The 21,416-nt window shown below is 32.6% G+C and overlaps 1 protein-coding gene across 1 annotated transcript in view; it reads right to left on the bottom strand.

Annotated features, from left to right (window-relative positions):
* Positions 1 to 4,484, bottom strand: part of vvl (ventral veins lacking) — a 93,304-nt gene extending 88,820 nt beyond the window's left edge. The window contains exon 1 of the mRNA XM_077428689.1: positions 2,888 to 4,484. Coding sequence (XP_077284815.1) covers positions 2,964 to 4,151 — 1,188 coding nt within the window. The 5' untranslated portion in view covers positions 4,152 to 4,484 and the 3' untranslated portion in view covers positions 2,888 to 2,963. The remainder of the gene's footprint in view (positions 1 to 2,887) is intronic.
* Between the last annotated feature and the right edge of the window lie 16,932 nt (positions 4,485 to 21,416).

The raw sequence follows: 21,416 nt of genomic DNA, 5'->3' as shown, positions 1-21,416 counted from the left end.
AAAAGGACACAATCAGTCTAAATATTAATAATAATAAAAAATAATAAAACATAAACAATTATAGTTAACCGCAAATAAAATAGACACAACATGATCGCGATTTTTAAGCTACATCCATATGCAATATCACATTTTTTCATTTTACCTATCTACATATTTAAGTACCAAATAATATATAATTATGATCGTCGACACACATAACTGTCATAATAACATGTAATAAATACAAATTCTTTTTTTATTTCTCTGTTTTATATAGATATATTAATATAGGTATACCGAAAGAAAAGAATTAATAATTATATACCCTCGTCTTATGAATACAATGGCTGCCAAAAACACAAGAAAACTACCCCCGAACAAATTGATAAAATAAACAGAGAATTAAGTGAAAATTGCACACACGTTTGCCATCTTTAAACGAACACTTTACACGTTAAATTAACTGCGCCTACGGTTTTTACCAAACGCGTAAATAACTTAAACCACAACATAAAAATCGGCATTACAAAAATTAAATCAACGTATACGAATGCTAAATTTAAAAATGGCATTACAAGACCGATTTTCGGAACATTCAACACTGTTGTTGCACTAAAATAAAATCGAGGCGAAAAAATGTGAATTTATACACTCGTAAATATATATCATATATATATATATGCATATTTATTGCAAATCGTTAAAAAAAAAACACACTATAACATGACTATACTTTGATGACTTTTATGAAAAACTTATACATTTCAATGTGGCTTAGAATCAACTCACACATTTTTAATTATTAAATTAAGAGCTCGAGAAAGATTATCGTAATAGAGACAATTCCAAAAAGAAATCGTATGTACCTACATTAAATTTAAAGAATTGTAAAATTACTTCGCCGTATTTGTAAATTTATATTTTCACTGAAGAGACACTGATTCATCGGTTAAATAGGCAAGAAGTTATAATCGATATTTAAACTGATTGTTTGATTGTTTATTTATAATATTTGTTTACTACAGTTTTTTGCGATCGTTGTTTATTCGATATTTGAGATTAAAAAGAAATAAGCGTAAATTTTATCAGTAGGTATGATGCATTTTTTAACACTTGAGCAAAAATTTTCAATTTTCATATATTTTTCCGTCGTTTTGTTTGTTATTTAAAAATAAAAATATTTTTATTAACGATGCTCATTTTTTTTAAAATCAATAACTATACAATTTAATGGACCGATTATAATAAATATTTATGCGTTAAATTTGGCGATCAAATATTTGCACAATATACGAACAGATCAAACGACATTTATACACTATAGCACTTTATGTTTAAATTATGTTTAACACGATTTTTTTCATTATTTTCTTTACACAAATAAATAAACGGTAATACGGGTCGCATAAAAATGGCTTTAATTTAATAGTATCGGTTTATTCCAACTGATTTTAACTATACCACTGATATATTGAATCACTCTTCAATTTTCTTGGATTTATAATGATAAACTTTTCACTCACGGAAGGGAAAATAGTGTATGTTGCATATAAACGTAAATCACCAAAGTTATAATATTTTAAAGACATAAATAATATAGAACCGATTTAACCTGTTAATAATTATTTCAACTTGCACTTTTCGTATATATATGTATATATATACATATAGTAGGTAAATATATAATATATATATATATAAAAAAATATATATTAATCTAAAATAAAATTAACTACAATAATGAATTCATTCGTTCATTATATTATAATGAATTTTAATGCAACTATCACAAAATCAACAATGTAATTTACGACTGAGATTATTTAAATTACAATTAATTAAACCTTAAAAACTTTGATATTTTTATTATAGTAATAACTAAATTTAAGCAAAATAATATAAAGTGTGATCGTGCATCGAGTGACTAGGTATTAAACAAAAATATCGTTGTTTTCAGCATGAACTGTTTATAATTTTTTTTATTAAATACATAAAATTTTGCTTAGCCACAGTTGCATTTTGTCTTTAGAAAATGATTGAATTTGACGTACGCATATAATATATATATATATATATATATATATATATATATATATATATATATATATATATATATATATATTATTATATAAAAATATTGCTGTGTACTGTCCTCAAATGACTCGTTGTGCAAATTTATGCCGAATTTAATACAACACAATACCGCGCGCGTTTATATACAAAATTAATAAGGGTGACGACAAAAGTCCGGCGGCGCGCTTTCATTAAAATCCATTTTGGCAATGCAGGTAAAATCTAATGTACGAATAAAAAAAAAACGGTATTGTTATTGTAATGGTCCGTATCAGTCCCCGGTGCACCCTTGCACAAGGTGGTGCCCGATTGCATTCATCGAAATCATCATTTTTACTGACCGAAATGCACTATTAGTCGTCACAATAACAACGATAACAAAACATGATGATCTTTCTCTTACTTCGTTTTACAAAAAAAATAAAATAAAATAAAAAAATCTTATATGTATTTTGGTTCGGTATTCTTTATCTGGCCTTATAAACACTTGTTTTAACTATTTCATTTTTTTACCTTAAATATCATTACACAAGTCAACAATATACCTACTACTTTCACAAATCTGACAATTTTACAATTATGCCTTTTTTAATTAATATTAATGTATTATGTACATTCATCCATTTATTTACACCTTAGTTATTATGACTATCCGTCTTTGTAAAAAGTTTGTTGTTGTTGTTGTTTTAATTACATTTTAATATTATACATGCGTGTCCGTCGGGACACAGCCTGGACCCCGCTGGTGTGCTCGGATGCCACTCGCGCGAGTTTTTCGAGGACGTGCGGCGCTAAGCCTCCGGTTAACAAAGAAACTATGGTCGGTGCTCACCTTTCGGCTAGAGCTGTGGTGCATTATCGTCCTGGCACAAGAAGTGTCTGTCGAGCGGGGCCCAGCAGGCTAACTGTTAGTGCGCGGCGAGCTGGTGGCCGGCCATCGCCTGAGGCGACAGCATCGGCGGAGAATGAGAGTGCGAGTGCGAATGAGGACCCAGAGGACTTCCATGCAGCTCGTGATGACCGTAATGCATCGGAGCCCCCATGCCCTCCATCATATCTCCACCGAGGGTATTCGGAGGCGTCATCCTCTTCTCCTTCTGCCGCCTGTTGCAGAACCACACCCGCACCACCTCCTTCTCCAACTGCAGACTGTCCGCCAACGAGGTGATCTCCTGCGCCGACGGTTTCGGCTGCTTGTGAAAGTGCTGCTCCAGAGCACCCTTCACCGACACTTCTATGCTGGTGCGCTTTTTCCTCTTGCGTCCCTGCGCCGCGATCTTGTCGATGCTGGTCGGCGATCCCGTCGTCGAATCGGCCTCCTCCAGCCACTTCTGCAACAGCGGCTTCAACTTGCACATATTTTTGAAGCTCAATTGCAACGCCTCGAACCTGCATATGGTGGTCTGCGAGAACACATTGCCGTAGAGAGTGCCGAGCGCAAGTCCCACGTCGGCCTGAGTAAAGCCGAGCTTGATACGTCGCTGTTTGAACTGCTTGGCGAAAGCTTCCAAGTCGTCCGAGGTGGGAGTGTCCTCCTCGCCGCTGAGATCTCTCTCGGGGGGTAGGTGGTGGTGGAGCGCCGGAGACGGTTGCAAGTCCCGCAATGAGGGATGCAAAGGCGAAGGGTGGCCGTGTTGAGGGTGGGCAGCGTGAAGCATCCCGTTGACGGCATGGTATTGTAAGGGAGATCCACCGCCGTAGTGAGAGACGACAGGGGCATGCCATGCGTGGGGATGAGCGTGCGCCCCATGGCCGTGAGAGGCCGACGGCTGCTGGTGGTGGCGAGGTTCTGCCGGCGGGGGCTTCACGTCTGCATGGGCATGTCCATGGGCGTGGTGGTGGTGCACGGCCCAGGGGTCGGCCGGGGGCAGGGCGGCCCAGTGTCCCAGCGCGTGTCCGGCATGGGCGCCCGCATGTCCCGGCGAGCCCTGACCATGGGCTGGGTGTCCATGGAGATGGTGGTGCTGGGCGTACTTCATGTCGGTGGCGTCGGCGGCTGACCTGGGGCTGGCTGCCGAGTGGTAGCCGCCGGGCAGCATCCCGAGCGCGTCCAGCTCGCCGGGTGCGGCCGCCGACATGTACGTGGTGGCCGCCATGGCGCCGTACCGCAGCTCCGCCGGGGAAGGCGTCTTGTATGTTTCGAAGGCTTTGATAAGCCTTCCGTCTCTCTGTGAAAAATCTATGATAGCGGTTTGCGCGAACTTGGGTCACAGACGGGGGCCACTCATGGCGTTGCATCAAGCGGAGCCGCGCTCACATGTCGCTCGCGTGCGACTGCAATGCTGCTGATGCTGCTGCTGCTGCTGCTGCATGCACTCTCGCTCATCACTCAAACTGACTGACGGTGTGTTGTCAGACGCGGCGCGTTAGTGGCGTGCGGTGCGGTGCGGCGCGAACGGTGCGGCGTGAACAACGCGCCGAGCGGGACTGGCCACCAGCACCGCCGCACCCCGGACAGCCGCGCAACCACACACACACGCAAGCGCCGCCCCCCCACTCGCCCATTGGTCGCACGCGCGCGTGACGTCACGCCACCACCGCGCCATTGGTCGCCCCGGACTCGGGGGGCGGGGCCACTCGTCCGCCACCAGTCGAACCGCGGCTCCGATGCCGGCCGGACACCAAATCACGGCACAATGCTTTTCCGAAGCGGCAGGCAGATTCACCAAACACCCGACTACCACTCTATGCACCGCGTTCGATCTCAAACATCAAATCGCACGCACACACACACACACTCATAAAACTTACGATTACAATGCAACAAGTTTGTCAAAATTAAACCGGAGCAAAAATACGAATTTTATTTTATTTTATTTAAATTGGCGCCCACATACGGAATCAAAAATAAAAAAAAAGAAAGCAGTACAGTGCAGACGAAAAATATACGAATATAAATGAAAATATTACATTGGTTGATTTGTTATACATAGCACACATATAAGAAAGCAGTATTAAGTATAAAGTTTTAATTTCGACTGCCATTTATGATTATATTTATAAGATTGTAAAAATGTATGGTAATTTAGGTCTGTTTGTTTGTGTGTGTTTTTATTAAATAATTGTATGTGATTGTTCTTGGCTTAATAAATAAATATTATACTCCGTGTACAGTGAGCACCGCATATTTATTTATTTATTTATTTTACGGTAAAAATTTGACCATTTTACATAATGGAAATGGAGAAAGAAAAAAATATAAAATATTTGAATGAAATTTATTTTAACGTTAATGCCCGATTCACCAGATGTAGAAATCCGTTCTATCCACCAATTTGTTATGACAATACTTCATTTTATGGTACAATCGCACGTATATGCCGTCTTTACGATAGTGTGGATGATTGTCCTGACCTTTTTGCTGATTCTTTCGGTACTTATTTATTTTATTTAAATTGGCACACATTCAGAATAAAATATAAAAAATAAGCAGTTCAGTGAGACAAAAAATATAAATGAAAATATTATATTCCATGTAAAGCAAACAAAAAAGAAAAATTACAAAAATATATTAAAATTAATAAACAATGAAGGTGAAGAAGCAAATCAACCACAGATTTGCTTCTTCACCTTAGTCCTAAAAGTACTGAAAGAGCCAGCAAAAAGGTCGAGACAATCATCCATACCATCGTAAAGACGGCATATACGTGCGATTGTACTATTAAATGAAGTGTTGAAAATTATCATTATACTTGTTTTTTTTCGTTATATCATGTTTTTTTTTACTCTTTCCTACTTATTTTTATTTTATTATTCTTATTTATTTATATAATTGTAGCTAGTTAGCTAATTTAAAAACATACTTCTATTTTATTCGTTTATTTGGGGTTAAAATAAAATAAATCATTGGGATTTATTTGTTGGGCTTTTCTTGCATAGGTATATTGAATAGAATAAATAAATATAAATTAAATGAGAAAAAAAACATTCAAGATAAGGTGTGAGGGACAGTGAATATAAATTTAGTATATACATATGTTTGTAATTACTTATCGTCAGTCAGTAAAAAAAAACGTACATAGTTCAAGTTACGATTGACACAATAGAATCGTTTTTCACTTGCAGGGTAGTGTTCCCCACTTTCAAACTTCATTCGTCTCTACTGTAAAAATACATTTTTTGACTTAGGACGTTTTTCTTTCGGACTGACTATACGTAATTACATACATACATATGTATATGCAAGAAAATTTCAACAAATAAACCCCAATGCGCTTTCCTGGCTAATTACAAACAACTATACAGTATCATAAAGATAGGGTGAGTAGCATTTTATAATATCAGCAAATTCGAGATGCTTATAAACAAATTTCTTCTCAAATTTTAAATATAGTCACAAGAGATTTTTTTTATCCTCTTGCTTTTTCTCAGATACCATTTTAGCACTTATTTTGTCCACCTTTCGTTCATTATTCTAGCCACGTGGCCCGCCCATTACCATTTCTATCTCTTCACTCTATCCACTGGTAAAATACATTGATCGATGATCTTTTTCTTGAATTTAATTATTAGTAAGAGTTGTCGTTTTGCTAGAAACTCACATCAAAGCACAACACGCTTTTTACGGTCATTTCTTTAATTTTTTCAGAAGACCGTCCTTTTCACGTTTAGGTAATTATTTCATTACTCTCGGGTAATTTGCGGTAAACCAAAGAAGCAAAAAAATCATTGTTAATTGAAATTATTAATTCGTTGCATTCAATCATTGACCGCCTATACTCAATTGATCTTAATGAGTGCATTTTAATTACTCTCATTAAAACAGGTGGTGTAATATGTATTTTAAAATAGATTTATACCTAGCTAACTATTTATTTTTGGTTTTGAACTTAACCTAAACAAAAAATTGCCGCATTCGTGAAAAATCAAAGCCTTACATTCAAAAACTGGGTAAATTATCAGCCGATTTTTTTTTATAATATCTAATTTATTCCGAAGATTCTACTGAAACTGAAAATTTTCCGAAAGTGCAGAAGATTTCCTTGTTTGATCACATTTTTTTATACTAATAAATGAATGATACGTTGAAAAAAATGTTCAAAATACTAATCAATACTATCTTAATATTGGCTGATATTTCTGCTGCATTCGATTGTTATGTAAAGTTTGAACGATTAAATCAAATCGCAAATTTATAATATAATAAGGAGAGGTAGGACCGGAAGCGTGCCGTTGATTGTTCAAATGTTGTAAATCCTTTGTAAAAAAGGTTCGGCAAACCTTTAACAATGCATTTACAACATTTGAACAATATACAGCCCCCTTAGGGTCCGGGCTTTAATAATAAGTTGTTGAAATTTTCCGGAATGAATATCGGTTGTGGATGGTAAGCCTCCTGTGTGTGAAAACTATAACCTTTTTCTATTCGAGATTCAAAATGCCGATGAAATGCGAGATGGAAAATTCATTGCATCTATTTTTAATTTGAATAAAAATTATTTCATAACGTTGTTTTATTTTCGTATTTTTACGTGTAAGTTAGTTAATCTGTCACTTTAAACATTTTATCCAAAATTTAAATAATTTTAAATACTAAAAATCCAATTGATTTTGGCATTGATAAGCTGACAAATTTCAAATACACATATGAACATAATATTTATCGAAAAATAGACACAATCAAAGCACGATTTCATTTTAAATCAAATAAGAATAGATATTTATTTTAAATATTCTGTTATTTTTCTTTTTTTATCTGTATTAATTATATTTTTGAGAAAATTAAAATGACTATCGAACATCAAACGTTAGTATTGCTATAAATGTTCGCAACATGAATGTGTGAAGATAAATTGTATACACGTCGAATCGAATTTGTGTCAGGCATTGAAATGTAGCGACCCCTCAGCTGAGACCAACCCCTACTAAAATAATTGTGATTTAAAAACCCCATGCGTAGAGAGTGTTGCCGATATTTTCCGCGGTGTGGCAGCACTAGACGGCAACGATTAGAAACCTAAGATACAAACCGGGCTTTTCTTCGCTAAAACGAGTTTTTCCCGTAAATTCTCACTCAAAATAACACAACATTTTAGCGACAAATTTTCCTTGTTAGCTACTTAATAAACTCATTAAAATAATAATTTTAAAACAAATTTTTCGACAGTTTCAATTTTTTCAATTAATAATACGTAAAATACTTACTTATAGTATTCGCACCATCTAATGACCATTCAAATAATTCATACATCACAACATTTTATTAAAATACAATTAATGCCTTCCTAAATATTTATTTATTTTTATTTATTTATTTAATATACTTGGGGGAGGCGGCAAAGCCGATAGGCCCAAGGGGTTTGAATAAACATTATTTTACAAATTATACATATATGCAATAAAAAAATGAGAAAAATTTAAATACATTAAAAAAAAACAATATTAAAATAAAATAAAATAAGAGAAGAAAAAAAAATATAAAATAAATAAACAAAAAAAGATAAAAATACAGAAATATGATTATGGGAAAGAAGAATCACAAAAATCCTTTGGTTTTAAAAAAAGTATCAAGTTTATTCTTAAAAATATTAATATTAATAGAGGTTACTAAATCGTTGGGAAGACTATTCCAAACTGAAACCACTCTGTTAGAAAAGAATGTATCTCTGATCAATTTATTAGATTTATCTTTTTGGAGTCTAAGCGTGTGACCTCTGAGGTGAGTGTTTATGTTGAATGAAATAACATTAGACATATGACAATTATAGTGATTATTAAGAATTTTATAGACTTCGATTAAGTCACCTCTAGATCTTCTCGTCTCCAATGTAGTGAGATTCATTATTTTCAATCTTTCATTATAAGAAAGTGATTTGAGTTCAGAAGGAATCTTTGAAATTCTCCTTTGAACCCTTTCAATACATGTAATATCCTTTTTAAAATTTGTATATATTTAGTTCGATTTATTTGAAAAAATAAATAAATGGTTCCTCAATTTAATTTCGCTTTTTAACATACACAAATGCACTTATTAAATATTGCTATTGATAGACATAAATATTTATTTAAGTCCCATTAGGCAAAATGAAAATGTACCTCCTATTAAAGTATGATAATAAATTTGTATTTAAAGTATTCATAGCTACGAATTCATGGCGAAATTTTCACCTGTCATATACCGACGGCACTTGATTCAAAATAGGCACGTCAGTACTTACACTTCTACGGCTATTTTTAATGCTTCGGATACCGTTTTGAATATGATTTATTCGACAGTTTGCATTATCACCCAATTCAAATATTTTGATCAGTTTTAAACTCAAAAGCTCAATTCAAACACACCTTCCTGCATACATACGTATGAGAAAAAACCATAAAAAATTTATTAACACTTAAAGGATTTATTAACCATTATGATTCAGTTCCTGTTACAACCAGTTTTCGAACAATTAAACTTACGCTTCAGCGTGTGAAAAAAAAAAACATTTTATACAGGTAATTGAATCGTGAAACGCTTACAAATCTCAATTGAAAATCATCCCTAAGCAGAGGGCCGTTTCCGTTCCCGTGATTATACGGATCCGCTTTTGTGTAATCCGGCCAGCTTCGGCTCGGACGTACAGTGCCTATGATAAAGCAATAATTATATGTAATTTTGTCGATAAAATTAATGCGCCACGCATGAACGAGCCGCCACTGCCTGCCTCTCTGCCGACGATGGGCGGCACGCGAAAAAATGCACCTGTTCCAAAATAATACCCAAAAAAAGTGAGCCCACTACACGTGCAATGGTATGTTATGCGTGTGTGTATCATAACGATTTTTGTCCGGGAAAAAAACGTAATAATTGACCATAAAAAGTTGTTATGCGGCTTCCTACCTTACGGGCCAGAAGAAAAAACTCCAAGATACGATCTATGCAAATCGCGAATATTTCATTTCGCGATTCGATCGATAATCGATAATGTAAACTGATCCATTGTTTATGAGTCGGATTTTCAAAAAAGCATTACTTACCGCAAAAAATATTGATTTTTAGATAAGTTCCAATCACAAATCAAAAACCCTATACATATCTACAAGTATTTACATAGATACCTGCTATTTGGATCTTGAACATAAACTTAGGATATTTGAACGCATTAAATATACCTATGTACATTCTAATCTATAAATTAAATAGACGAAGCCTACTGACGGCAACACAAAAAACAAAGTGAGATATTTTAATATATATTTCATATTTTTATATAGCCCAAATTTAATTGGATAATTTTTTTATGAATATTTGGCAAAATTAAATTGGTCAAATCAATAAATCAATGATCACTATTCTGTTATATAATAATATTTTAAAAGACCTACATACATGCATACATACTGTCTACCGCTGAATAATATATGAATAAACCTTCCTAACGACAAATTATCTCAATAAGTTGTATCAGAATTGAAATGAGCAACTTATTCTACTATATTTTAAAATAAATTTTGGAATTAATTCTTCACCGAATCTTTATATAGTATAGCATAACACTGATGTCAGTACCTTAATAGAATAGTTAGATTCATTACATTAAACTACCTACTTTGCTGCAAGTCTATATATAAATCGGTGCTATAAATTGTCCAACTAATAACATATGTATGTATAAATGTATTAAACTTATTATCATATCATATAAGTAATAATTGTTATAACGCTATGTCCTTCATATACATATACATATGTATATGTAATTTTATACTGTTATTTACATTAGGGTACATAAAAAATAGTGAATTTTGAAAATTAGAAACAGCGTAAGTTGAAAAAAAGTTGATTTTTTCGAGTTAATATTTGTGAAAATTGTAAATTTTAACAATTTTCAGAGATTTATTGCTAAGGTATGAAAAAAAATCTGAAACTTAGTAAAAGTACGTCTCCGGTACATTAATCAATTGAAACAATTTAAATTGTCATTTTCTTTTAATAAACGGTCATTATCTTTGGTCACGAAAATTTGGTGATAATACGGCACTATATACATATGTAGATATAAATGAACGGTCAGTAAACCGTTTATTATTCTAAGTACATAGTTTTTGACAAACAGACAGTAATATATAACTTAATAATCATCTTTTCAAGCAGTCAGCGACCGATAATACGTATGTATACGTAACTTACTAATCATCTATTTTCGGACCGAATCAAACGAAGTTACTGACCAAATCAATACAGGCCTGTTTCTGACTAAATAAGTCAATATGTACTGACCAAATAAATCAATATATAAATATCAATTATTACTATTTACTAAATATGTAGAACTCCTCGTAATACAAAACATCTTTTCCAACATAATTTATTTCTTAATTCCAGAATTCAGTGTTTTTGATGTACCTAAACCAATATGCACACATATATTCATACATATGTCAAAGTGAAACGGGTATCTTTTATATTTTAGAATTCCTAATGTATACGCTATACTTTTAGAATTTACTATTATTGAATAAGAATTGTAAATAGATTTTTGAGCTTTTTTTCCTATTACGCTGTACGTTAACATTAAAATAATATTACTATAATTACCATCAAAAAATAAAATTGTAAAATAGAAAATGATGATATAGTTGTATGAACATAATTTAGTAATAATAAAAAGCATTTAAAAATCAAAAAAAATAACAAATGTTAAATTAAACACAATGAAATTTAAATTAATGATTACACAACAATATTCGACATCCACATAATTGAATAGAAGCCTGTATTTAAAGAATATACAAGTACGAAAGCTCATCCTTTATGGATTTTATTGGTTTTGAAATCCGACCGATCGGTAGCTCGAGGGTTCGACGAGAACACGATGAACGGGCGGGCCGCGACCCTCAGTTAAAAACCCCTGCCATACGTGATATATCACAAGAGTGCACAGCCATAACCGATACCACACAATCGCCAAGGATAAACAGACCGATCAAATGGCTTCAGGCCACGGCTTATCCCCGTTAATTAGTATCTACATACGCAGCGTTTATGGAAAACGATAATTTAACAAGATATTATGAATGGCACCCGCCGCACAGTTTGACACTCAACATCGAGAGGATATCGTCGAAATAAATGTGTATATCTAAACTCTCTTAGGTAATAGGCGTATATTTCTTTGAACAACAACAAAAAAGGTACGGCACTTAGCGGTTTCTTTGAAATTTAGTAATGGATGAAGACCAGGTCATAAGCCAATAAAATATTATTGAAAGCAGTTTCAATGACCTACACAAGTTCAGGTATAAAAGTGTAGAAAACATTATTATCGCAAAACTTTGTACTTGACAACAAAAAAAGTAGTCGTAAACTCAAATCTTTATGGCAAAATGCATGGGGATTTCCGGAATATAATTGATTTTTCTTCGAAGGAATGGAAGCCCTTTAAATTTTGAGGCCACATACCTACTTTTTATTATGGTTTTAAAATGCCGTCTCTAATGAATTTGTTTCCGAACAGTTTGGATTTTTAATGTAAAATAGATGGAAATATCTATTCACGATTCCACAATGGTAGCTTTTCTACGAGATAACACATTATTGTTTTAATATTATATTGATAGTAGTTTATTTTAAATCATTTAATTATTTGGGCGTATTTAGGATCTGCCATTTTACGGCTGTGAAATTGTAATATTTTGTATATTTGTAATAATAATATATAATAATGATTTTATGAAAGTTCATAATGTTTATAACTCAATTTAATTTACACAAAACTATTATTTTGCAAAATATAATATGTATTTTCAATTTTTTTTTCGAGATGTTTCTCAAAATGAAGAAAAGTGACGTTATCAATTTCAAATATAACGGCTCTATTATATTATAAATATAAAATTACAATATAATATATTTCAATTTTAAATTTAGATGAAATTTCATAAGGAAATTTTCTTCATGAATATTCATTTTTATTTTATTTCAATCGAACATGTACACTCGCCTTGACAGATCGCTCCAAAGTGACGAGTGTACTAATACAGATACAATACAATAATACAATTAATACAATTAACATTATTTTTATACTATGCGAATTTACACGAACATCACCGACAGCGACATCTATGGAAAAGTTTTTGCAGCATTTTACTATAGAAATTGGCGAACCACAAGACTCTGAATTACTTGAGATTTGCAAGATAGATTAGAAAGGAGATGCCAATCCACAGAAAAATTGGCAAACTCTGATAGGAAACTATCGACCTGGAGTCACAAACCAAGGTCTGGCCAATAGCTACTAGTGGGAATCGAACCGTGACCACTCCCTTCGAAATATGCTAACCACTAACTAGTCCACGCTGCTGGTTCGATTTACAACTTTCATACACCAATATACAGTCTATATTAATACACTAATTTGATAGTCGAGAGTCGATAAATTGTCGATTTCATTACAAAACATTAAATAAACGAAACCAGAAGCCATACGAGATACTCAACAGCCAACAAAACTTTCCACAAATGCTTTTTATTTATTGGGCAATTGAATGACTTCAATAAATACTGAAATTTATTCAAATATTTAGTATGATATTAGCTTCAAGGTTTGACGTTGAGGATGTGAATGAAAAAAAATCGCAATCCATGTGCAATTATGCATTTGCAAGCTATGCACGATGACATGATTCGTAATGCAAAATTTCCCCCATTAACGACAAAGTGCATGCGGAGAAAAGGGGTTAAAAAGTCCAGGTAATACGGTTTAGGACATGGTAACTCTATGCAGTGTGATTACTGTGCCAACATACTAATTTGTATAATGATCAAGTGCATTTAACTATGTATGTAAGTACGTCGTATTAAAACCAAAGACGGTCTGTGACCATTTTTGAAAATAAAACAAGTTTTTTTTATTTAATAAAGTGCACGTTAGAATGCGATATTTGCATGTTATGCGGTGTTTATTTCAAGATCGTGCATACAATGTTTGTGGGTGCAAAAATATCCTAAGAATCGTTTCAAATATGTAGCACTAGATTTGAGTGATCAGGTGAAATTTTTAAAATTTTGAACCACATATTGAGTATTATGATTGTTTTTATTTTAATGAACCACATAAATGTTCGATATATGTGTATGTATACAGACACTAAGCAAAATGGTGTAAATGTTTTCGAGTAACGGATTTTACCTATGTACTTATGGCATAATAAAATTTTGGGAAAGATCTGTCAGTTCCCTCGTCACAATATCCAAAACAAGTTAGTAAAATAAGCAGGTAACCATCGGACAGTTAAAAGTACGAGATTTAGTGCATTTTTACATCGATAATAAAGATAAAATCTTTCACATTTACGTGTTTGCAAATTTAAAATAAAAAATATGAAGATAGAAAACCAATCTTTATGAACGTGGTGAAATAAAAAAATGACCAAACAAATGCAAAATAGCACAGAGAAAAAATCCGTAAAAAAATATATATTTTTGACTTTTAAAATTCGCTAGAAAATTAATTATAAGTATTTTAAACCAATAAAAAATCACAATCAATAGAAAAAACATCTGATTATTGATTCCAATACTTACTTTGAGCACAACAAAATTAGATTTCGAATTAAAGACCGCAGAAGCCAAAAATCTGCGCATTTTTTTAAACGCTCATATCTCGTATAGGAGACCCAAACAACAAAAATCATTATCATATTCGAATTCAGTCGGTTAAACTTAGTAAAGATTAGTTAGTCTCTGCTCTGGTACGTCAAAAACGTGATTTTTGTTGATCAGTGTAATCGAAAAAAGTATCATTTTTCAAATTGGAATTGAAAAAGTAAAGATAAAAAAATGAATAGATTTGTATTACATATACATATGTGTATCTGAATTTAGACACAACTATACATATACATATGTATGTAATAGATATCATAATTATGTTTAATTGAGTTATATATTGATAAGATTTGACTTGTTAGGATTTTATTAAAATATAAATATTTACGTAAACCATTTAAAAATGTAATACCAATAATAAAAATGAAGTTCTTTTAGGCAGCTAAATAATTATACAGTTATAAATATAAATTGTAAATAGGTTTTTGAGCTATTTTTCCTTTTATGCTGTACATTAACATTAAAATAATATAATACTACAATTATCAGGTCAGTCCATAAGTTCGTGCTAAATTTCCAGGAAATTTTTAAATGATAAAAGACGAAAATATGTTCCATGAGATGAATCTATCCTTTCTGATCCACTGTTAATTGTGGCTCTGACTCCACAAGATTTTTAATAAATCGTTATCAAAATTAACAGGACGTCCTGAACGGGGTTCATCATAAATGCTGCTTTTTCCAACTTAAAATTTTTTAAACCATTTCTGGACAGTCCTTATACTGATAGTATGTATTTTCACCATGTACACTATTAATTTTTATCGCTGCAGATCTGGCAGATTTGCCACACGAAAATAAATAGTATAAAACAGCACGTTTGTATTGATTATCGATATTCATTTTTTATGGGTACTAATATGCGTCCGATATTTACGAAAATTGGTGACAGACTGACTAATACATTGGTCAAGCGATGACAAGTTTCGACAGGTTCGAAATCTTTTTGGTTTAGTAATGAGTCATCGCGAATCCCGTGCATGTTATTAATGCGCGCGAACTTATAGACTGACCTGATAGTACAAAAGAAAAAAATGTAAAATAGAAAATTATCAGTAGATCATTTTCTATTAAAATTAATATATGATGTAGATATTGTGAACAAAATTTAGTTATATTATATTAAAAATCATTTGAAAATAAAATAAATTCAGTTATAAAATCAGTAACTTTTACATTTTATCCTCAGTAACTACAAACATACGAATGTATGTACATATGTATATACAAATTGGCTAGCTAATTTATAAATTTGTTCAACGTTTTTATTGAATTTATCAAAATGTTCATTCCATAAAATTATACTATCAAAACTAATATACTGACACTTCAATGCTAATCTGAATAATATAACATTTACCAAATATATTTTTATTTTATTTTTAAAAAATCAATACCACAGAGACTTGACAGTTAGCCCCAAAGCGTTACTGTGGTTATAATATATTATATTTTATATTTCATATTTTTACGTTATCTGCTATTGTTTTTTTATGATTATGTATAAATGTATTTTTGTCTGTGTATATGTATGTTTATGTACATGTGTTTACATATATTTTTTCTTTTATTAGACATTCCCTTCTTTTTTGTTTTTTTTTTTATTATTTATAATTATTATTATTATCCGCTATTACATATATAGTTTATTATTTTTATGATTGTGTTAAATGTGTTGTTTGTGTATATATGTACGTACATATATGTTGTATTTTTGTCATGTCTAATTTCTTTAGTTATTATTTTGTTTCTTTTCTGTTATATTTTTGACCATTGTGGCGCATTAGGAATTCCTGTAATGCTACAATGGTCCAAACTTTAATTGAATAAAAAAATCGATTAATCAATGGTTACTAAAGGGTATTTTATCTTAAGAATAGGCAAGTTATCACTTATAAGGGTGTCAATTATGCAAATAAACACGCTCACATAATGAATGCTTAATTGAATGGTAAGTAGCCGTATATCAGATGCATATCAACATATTTAAATCGCTCTTCAAACCCTTTTCAACTTTACATTATATTTAAAAATACCACAACTGGTACCCACAACATTTGTACATACAAAAGTAGCTATAGGTTTGGTCTAGTCGAGAGTTGTGCGACGTCATGTGGAATTTTCAGCGTGTTTTCATAACTTGAATATATTAAAGTACAGCGTGTTGAGAGTGAATCTCGGTTCGCCGGCGGGTTTAGACCGGTCTCGGGTCGCAATAGCCCAAATTGGTGGCCTGTACGTCCAGCATCCTCTACCCGGTAGATTCCAGAAGCCATGTAAGCCATCGGTGTTATGATTGAGCTCCACCCACTAATTATATTTTACGTTTTCGACGGCCTCGTCCGGTCCGGCAGGCCAGAACGAAAAACGACGACGACAACGTGGACACGTTTTAAAACGATCGACGAACACTATGAGGGATATTCACCCCAAGACACACGTGGAAATGAAGATCGAGCTAGTGATTCGACTGGTCGTAGATTGGAAATTGGAAGAGCAGACGATCCTATGTATGTATATGTGCTATACTTCAGGGAAACTTACTGTTTCAAAATCTTCCAGGTAAAGTGTCTTCAAACGAAGATTATTGATGAATGATCCTCCAGGGAAACTGGCTAGCTCAAAATCTTCTGAATCAACATACTGATTTTTCTTTTGCCTTTTTTAACCCTCCCTTACCATAGTGGGGTATGCAAGTGCCGCAATTTTTACGTTTTTCGTAATAAATATATAGTTTTCAAAGCTGTAACACCCTACATATGTATATTGTATACACCAAATGTATACACCCTATATTTCTTGTATTGTAAATAGGTTTTTAAGCTATTTTTCCCATTATGCTGTAGATTAACATTAGAATAATATAATACTATGATTACTAACCAAATTAAATTAAATTGTAAAATAGAAAATGATCAGTAGATCAGTAGCTATTAAAATAGATATAAGATGTATTGTGAACATAATTTCGTAATAATAAAAAGCATTTAAAAATCAAAAAAAAATATATATATATTTCTTGTATTAACAGAATAAAATTTATTTTAATAGATTTTGTATGATTTAGAAAAGGTGTACATACATCGCAAAAAAATACATCTATATATTTCTACGCTCCAAAGTATGATTTAAAGGCGGTAGCGATGTCATGTTTTAGACTGTTCGCTTGCATATTCTTATTGATCGATGAATCAATGCGAGAGAAAGAGACTGCTATATTTTCGTAAGCTATTGTTTTCGTCGCTTTTGGCGCGGGGCTATTGAGTCATGCAGTCGCATGTTGGCCTTACCTATGTGCGTCTGCATGTTGATACTTTTCGTTATTTTTTAATACAAAAATAGTCAAAAACATGCTATAGGACTAAAACTTTTTTATGTTGACGTATAAAATGATTAATAACCCATTTGTATTGAAAAAAGCTGTATTTTGATTAAAAAATACTGGGGTCTTACTTGACCCCGGTTCGGGACACTCGTTCGATCTCGACGCTCCGTCTTTCAAAGGTTAAGTATCACGCTTTCCCCATTGAGTTGTTCAAAGCAAGACTTTAAATTCTTCAACCATTTGGTATTTTTATCCACTCTATATATGAAAGATTTTTAGGGATTTTTTCCGTTCAAAATCAAAATTTTCACATAAAAATACCTTTTCCTTTCAGACTATTATCAATTTACATTATTTAAAACAACATTTTTACATAAAATAAACTAATTGCAAGAATTATAATGCTTAGACTAATACATTTGAAGATGTGATTCGAAAAGTTAAAATGATGTCTCATATTTAACCGCTATTTAATGAAATTTGACAATTTTATTGAACGGATGAATGGGATTGGAGTAGGCAAGTTATTATGTTGAAATTAGAATTTTAAATAATTTTCTTCATCCTTACAAATCTTAAATACATAAATTCAAACGAATAATCAACATACTTCATATTCAACCAATAAAATTGGAGTCGTTGAAAACACACTGCTATTTTTTGATTAATACAAACAACTGCACTCATTTAGGGTTAAGATACATATTTGTTTTCATTTTTGAAGAAAAAATAGAAAATAAGATTTTCACCAAAAGATTCGTACTAATTATAAATTTAATAAATGATAGTAATATATCGACAAAATAAAGAACATTCTTATAATACATTTATGTACAATGCATACATATGGAACTCTTATTTGTATCTAAATATTGAGAAATTATTACATTAAAATTGCCATATTGTGCTAAAAAAAATCCGCTAGAAAGTTAAAGGTAATGCAAAATCTACGAGGTGTATTATTGTAATTAGCTATAAAAAATATTCTATGGTATATTAAATTTTAAATAATATAAAATAAGTGTAAAACATGAAAAAATAACTGCTGAAACAGAGTCGTCATTCCAAGACGGATATCATTCTCACACTGACTGTTGAGTGCAGCGTGCTGAATTCCCCCTCTCTCTCTTACATCTGTGAGGCACGTGTACAAGGGGTTTCCTGTGAAAATAATAATTTCTGTTAATATTCATAAATGTTTTTGTTTCGTAATGACATAATTCGAATCATAGAGGCTTTGACGAGGACTATATATGTAAAATATGAAACATTCAGTATATTTGGAGAAATAAAATAAAATATAAATCCAGGTCACTCGCTATCAATCACCGAATGACAAGTGTTAAGAGGGCTGAACATCAGCGCCTTGTCCATACAAACGTATTACACTTCTCCCTTCCTCAATTATGGCACTAAAGAAATTATTTTTTAAATGCTATGGATATCCACCATAGGCATGTTTCTATATTTTTTTTATTTTTTTGATTAGTTATTTTTTATAGGAGCTAGGCCCACCAAACATCTATAAAATCGCCTCGTTTTTACACCCACGAAAAGAGTCCAGCGTGATAATTTAACTGTTGATTTTTAAAAAAATACGAGCACACAAACATAGAAAATATCTTTCTCATATTGATGATGTATTTTTTTATTAAATTGGTCCAGTTTCGAAGGAGAAAACTGAGGAATACGAAACCTCGATTTTGTCGACTTAAAATAGGTATTATCTGGTCGAGGCGCAACGATCGCATTCACTCAATATATATATTGATGATATATATTGTCGCAGTCACTCAATATATACATTCACTCAATATATGTATATATCGAAGAAAGGAAGTGCAACAAAATTAAGGTTTCGGGTATCCAGCCCTCTTAAGAGGGCTGTACACCCGAAACCTTAATTTTGTTACCGTTCCTTTCTTCGATATATATATTGAGTGTATGTATATATTGAGTGAATGCGACAATATATATCAATATATATATTGAGTGAATGCGACAGTTGCGCTTCGACCAGATAAAACGTATTTTAAATTGACAAAATCGAGGTTTCGTATTCTCCTATTTTCTCCTCCAAAACTGGACCAATTTTTAAAAAAATTTCATCATCGGTATGAGAAAGATACTTTCTGTGCATCTATTGGCGTATTTTTTTTTAAATCGACCGTTAAATAAGCACGCTGGACTCGTTTCGTGGGTGTAAAAAAGAGGCGGTTTTATAGATGTTTGGCGGCTCCTAGCTCCTATAAAAAATAATTAATCAAAAAAATAAAACAATAGATGCACCCCAATGGTGGATATCCATAGCATATTAAAAAATAATTTCTCTAGTGCCATAATTGAGGAAGGGAGAAGTATAGTACGTTTGTATGGACAAGGCGCTGCTATCCAGCCCTCTTAAACACAGAAAAAACTATCGTCAATGTACATACTTATATATATTTTATATGTATTTATACTTTTAAAAATAAATATTTACTTCTTGCGTATAGAAATTTGATATGAACTATAATTTTATACAGTATTTTGCTTCGGTTTGTCTGTGTCTATCATGCAATTAAAACATATGTAGTGTTTATTGTTTTTCTTAAAAAAATACCTACGTTACATTATAAATAAATACAAGGATCTTTTAATTAATTACAGTAATTTTGCACCAATAAAATGGCCCGACTACTGATTCTTTCAAAAGTGGCTCACCTAATGATACTACTGGTAGTACTGATTTTAGGGTTTCCAACTAGCACATCTCCTTCTTCATTTCACCGTCAAATTAGACAGATTCGCTCCCGAATTTGTTCGATATTGTCAAATTACCTTTGAAAACGGGCAATTTGGTAATTTTCAGTGTTCTTTTTGGGTTCGGTTGTCCGTTCAGGACTCGACCGACCGACAGACCGGCTTCTTCGTCTCCACCGAAACATGTTATTGTAAATTAAAGTTGGCTTCTGTCTTACACAGGCCTATGATTTAAGAATATTAAACTACTACCTACATACAATATTAAATCGACCAGGCATAAACCAGCGGCGGCACACACTCGCCTACAATTTATCGTTTCAAAATTTTTCATTGCTTATTATTTATATGTATATAATGGTATTTGACTATCAAAGCATATATAATATGCACATATTTATATATAATAAAAGCCAATTTTATATCTGTATCACACCCTTTAATAATAGGCCTCAGTAAATTCGATCAGTAAATATTTATTGCATACAGTACATATATAAACATAACATCATTTACAAACATTCGCCATCCACTGCTGGATGAAAGCCTCTCCAAAACGCTTCCACTTGTCTCTTTTTTACGCAACTCTCATCCATCTCACCCCACACATTTTCCTAACTTCGTCTACCCATCTTCCTTCCATATACATTCTCAAGGGTACAATTCTAGAACTTCTTTTGTCCATTCTTCTAGTTACGTGAC

This window comes from Arctopsyche grandis, chromosome 4 (genome assembly GCF_051622035.1).
Source record: "Arctopsyche grandis isolate Sample6627 chromosome 4, ASM5162203v2, whole genome shotgun sequence".
Lineage (NCBI taxonomy): Eukaryota > Metazoa > Arthropoda > Insecta > Trichoptera > Hydropsychidae > Arctopsyche > Arctopsyche grandis.
Note: the sequence above shows the minus strand (reverse complement) of the source record. Positions and strands in the feature narration are given on the sequence as shown.